Source organism: Solanum tuberosum, unplaced genomic scaffold (genome assembly GCF_000226075.1).
Source record: "Solanum tuberosum cultivar DM 1-3 516 R44 unplaced genomic scaffold, SolTub_3.0 scf00191, whole genome shotgun sequence".
NCBI lineage: Eukaryota > Viridiplantae > Streptophyta > Magnoliopsida > Solanales > Solanaceae > Solanum > Solanum tuberosum.
Window position 1 is genome coordinate 208,454 of NW_006239117.1, and position 4,349 is coordinate 212,802.

At 31.0% G+C, this 4,349-nt stretch overlaps 1 protein-coding gene across 1 annotated transcript; it reads left to right on the top strand.

Annotated features, from left to right (window-relative positions):
* The first annotated feature begins 264 nt into the window (after positions 1 to 264).
* On the top strand, positions 265 to 630 carry LOC102602188 (protein GLUTAMINE DUMPER 6-like). The gene has a single exon (XM_006355117.2). The coding sequence runs from the start codon at positions 265 to 267 to the stop codon at positions 628 to 630; it is 366 nt and encodes a 121-aa protein (XP_006355179.1).
* Positions 631 to 4,349: the final 3,719 nt, after the last annotated feature.

Consider the following 4,349-nt stretch of genomic DNA (forward strand, 5'->3'; position numbering starts at 1 on the left):
TTAGACAAGACTTGAAAAGTGATGCACCGTCGAATTTTTGAGTGCATAGATCATCAAGGAATACAGTATACCCAAAGAAAGAATCCTAAACCTTTTTTGAGTAGAAAACGGTTCCATTATATTATATGGTAACTATTTTCCCTTCCAATCTTATCAATGCACTATTAAAACCCATTATTTCCCCTCTTATAAATACAACAAAAAACAAATATAACATATCAAATATCAATCAATACCATAGGAGAGAAAAAAAAATATATGTCAATGTCAAGTAGTATGATGATGATGAAGCCATCACATAATGCAACTTCAACATTACTAGTAGACTCAGGTATTACCAGATGGAATTCACCAGTCCCTTATCTATTTGGTGGGATAGCAATTATATTAGGATTAATCGCGTTAGCGTTATTAGTCGTAACTTGTTCATACAAGAAACCTTCAACGGAAGAATCATCATCGCGTTCAAACAACGTTAACGATTCGGATCGCGGTCAAGAGAAGAAGGTGGTAGAGTTGATGAAGCCGGAGATGGAACCAAAATTTGTTGTGATCATGCCCGGAGATTACAACCCTACGTGGTTAGCCAAGCCGACTTTGCCTATTCGTTACGTTCCTGACCAAGTCTAAGCCTGGATCAACAGTTCAAAACGAACAATATCACATATTATGTTAAATGTATTTTTGGATTGACTATTATTTTTTTTGATAGCTTGATTTGTGAAAACGTGTACATAAGGGGTGGTATATTTTTTGTTTCAACTAATTAACAGCTAGTAGTATATTTTTTGTATCAACTTCTTGTCATCCAATTTTAATTTTTTTAATAGCTAAAGAAAAGAATATGGATCAATTATCGTTTATTTGAATGTCAAGCAAATTAATTTAGGGCTTAATTTCTGCATTAATTAAAGCAAGCGAAGCACTAATGTCCATAGTTAATTTGAGTAAATATATAATAATTGAAGCAACGAGACCCTGCCACAATAAATTAAGCGAAAGAACAACAAAACAGAGAACAATAATTCTTTCAATATTATTTTAAAGTTACATTACACTTCTTTTGAGGAGATAAACAATCAACTTGTAGAATAGAAAACATATATAATTAGGCTTTAGATGGAAATTTGATTGTAACTTTGGGTGGAAGTTTTATTGATTAAATTCTGGCGCTGCTTCTTTTCTTTAAAAAAATCCCTGTGAAACTGGTCAATAATTCTTTCAAATGTTTGCTTAGTTACGTAATTTATCCTTAAAATACTAGATATAATATTTATGCTCCCTTTGTTTCAATTTACGTGACATAGTTTGAATTTTGAGAGTTAAAAAATTTAGGTTTGACCGTAAATTTAGGTATGAAATCTTCAAGTTTTTTAAAATAAATTTTATATATTTGAAAACTATATAAAAAGTGTTATAAGTTACAACAATTAACAATTCAAAATATTAAAAAGAATATGAAAAATATACTATTGTTTGAATCTCGAAATTCAAAAAGTGTCACGTGAATTGAAGAAATATTTCTTTAATCTTTTTTTGAGTTGCCTTATTGAAATTCTAGATTCAGCACACTAGAATACTATTCTCGAGTTAGATTTTTAGGTGGCTTATCTTTCTTTTCCCCTTTAATGTTGTTGAGGGAGAAGGGATATAATGTGAAAAATTTTGATAGACATTAACGTGACGCAAAGCCTACCGCAAAACAAGGGAAAAAGGACAAATATACATTCAAACTATCGTAAATAGTATGTAGATACTTTCTGTCATACTTTTGGGACATTGATGCCCCTGCCGTCTAAAAATTAGAGCATATATGCCCTTCACTCTAACAGAAGACTAAATAGGGACACGTGGCATAATCTTATCCGTCCATCCGATATTTAATAAATGTCGGATCGGTGGATAAGATTATGACACGTGTATGTCCGTTAGTATAAAGGGTATTTATGCTCTAGTTTTTGGACGGCACAGGGCACCAATGTCTCAAAAGTATGACGGAGAATATTTGCATACCATTTACGATAATTCGAAGGTATTTATTTTTTTTCCCGCAAAATAATGTGAGGGAGTGGAGTGTTGGAATTGAGATTTTAATTAAGAGAAAGTTTGGTGCATTGAAAGAAGGAATAGGTAGAAGGGGGGGACCAATAACTCATTTGTGTCATGGGAGACTCATGAGTCGTGATTAAAGGCTATTAGAGTCTTTCGAAAATAGATTCTCTATTTTCAGGGTTAAGGTAAGGTCGTATATTCAATTTTTTTCAAATTTTATTTATGAAATTTTACTGGGAATAATTTACTTTTTTTTTTATGGTTTTCCATCCGGTATTCGAATCCCACATTGAAGCTTCGACAAAATTCAGATCGCGCCCTGCAGGGCCCCTTCGGGGGTGGCGCTCCCAATAGGATTTTCTTCATACCCAGGCCTGAACCCAAGACCTCTAGTAGTGCACCACAACTCATGTTGGTATAATTTACTTTTGTTTGCCACAATGAAATTTCTACACCTCTAAGAAATGTGAAGTGCGCGCCTACTATATTTAGGTTAATCAGTGTATAGTTTTTTATGGACTTAAAAAATAATTTGAATGAATAGTTAATATTAAGGGTAAAATAAAATAAAAATAATATGCTAAAATGTATATGTATAAGTGAAAACATATTTTTAGTATATCAAACAAGTAAAAATTTAGAGAAAGAAGGGAGTATTGTTTATTTTGATCGTAGCAAGAGAGGGTTAATTAGGTGAAATCGAGCTTTCCAGACAATTACTCCAACAATTAATTGCACCTTTTGTTATGCCCTGGCCATTTACTCGGACTAGCTAGATCATTTTTTTTGGAAGACATCAAATATTATATTTAGATCATATAATCCACTGATCTAGAATGATCGTCAAAAACTAAATTTTCGCTAAAAATACAAAGTGAAACTTCGATATATAGACATTAACGTGATCGCAAATTCTAAGCTAATTATAGGAACTAATCAAAGGTGGCGAATGAATAAATTAAAAATGAATTGGATTGCAATCTGAACGTAAGTGAAAACAGGTAGAATTAACAGTAAAACTCCATTAACAAGGAGCTAACATTGAAGAAGAGAAACTCTCATTGTTTGAGTTCAAAGACTAAGTAATACATCAGTGTAAGACTAGTATTTATAGCTAATTCCTATTACATTGTGTAACTAACTTCTAGAATCTACTAACAGAAAGTTAGTTATAACTAATTAGTTGGAAAAGACTAATCTGCCCTTTATTAACACTAACAGCTTTAACTTGTACTCTCCTTGCTTCATCATCAGCTCATATCTCAACAGGAACGCCTTATAATTCGCGTTCCTGATAACCTGGAGTATACGCTCTCTTCTAAATTAGTTGTTATATTTTATTTTTGAGTTTTGAGAATTAAATTATGATTGAGATATTAATTTTTTTAATCATATGAACGTAGAAAGATTACAATTGATACTATTTTTCATATGATTTTGAAGGTATAAATTTTAATTTTAAAATATTATATTCATAATTTTAACCAATCAAACATAAGAATTCAATATTTTCCTCCCTACCAAACACACTTAAAATATCCTTTTAATGCTATCAGCATATTACTATTATTGTGTGTTAGCAAACCTTCCACATAATGTCTTTAACATATTTTAGAGATTTAAATTGCAACGTGTTAAGAATTAGTTCAATTTCACATTTTATTAATTATTTGACCCAATATATCTTTTTCGTCGTGCAATTTTTTCTTTTCTTTTTTTAGAAAACCTTGCACACTTTTTTCTTGAAAGTTTCATAGAGGGAATTTTCTGAAAAACTTTTTGGGTTCAGGACAAAAGTTCTAACAACTTCTCAACAAAAATTTCACAAAAAAGAAAACTAAAGAGCTAGAGTGCTGTTGAAATTAGTTGATACACAAATACAATATACAAATATAAATTTTAGTCACCAGTAACTTGAAACTCATTCAAAGTTTACAAGTATTTTCCATTTGTAGACTACGAGAAAATAGTTAACTTGACATTATATTATTTTCCATTAATTGAGTCTTAACCTAATTGGAAGGAGGAAAAAAGATGTAGAAAGGGTACGCATTGTACATATTATCCCTAATAAGACACTATAAATATGCATAATGATTAGGGGTGTACATGACCGGGTTGATTCGGGTTTTTTAAATATCAAACCAAACCATTTGTGTAAAAATTTTAAATTTAAAACCAAACCAAACTAATAAAATTCAGATTTTTTCGGGTTTTTCAACCTCGGGTTGGTTCAGATTTTCAAATACCAAACCAAACCATTGTGTCGAGTTTTTAAATTTATAAATCAAACCAAA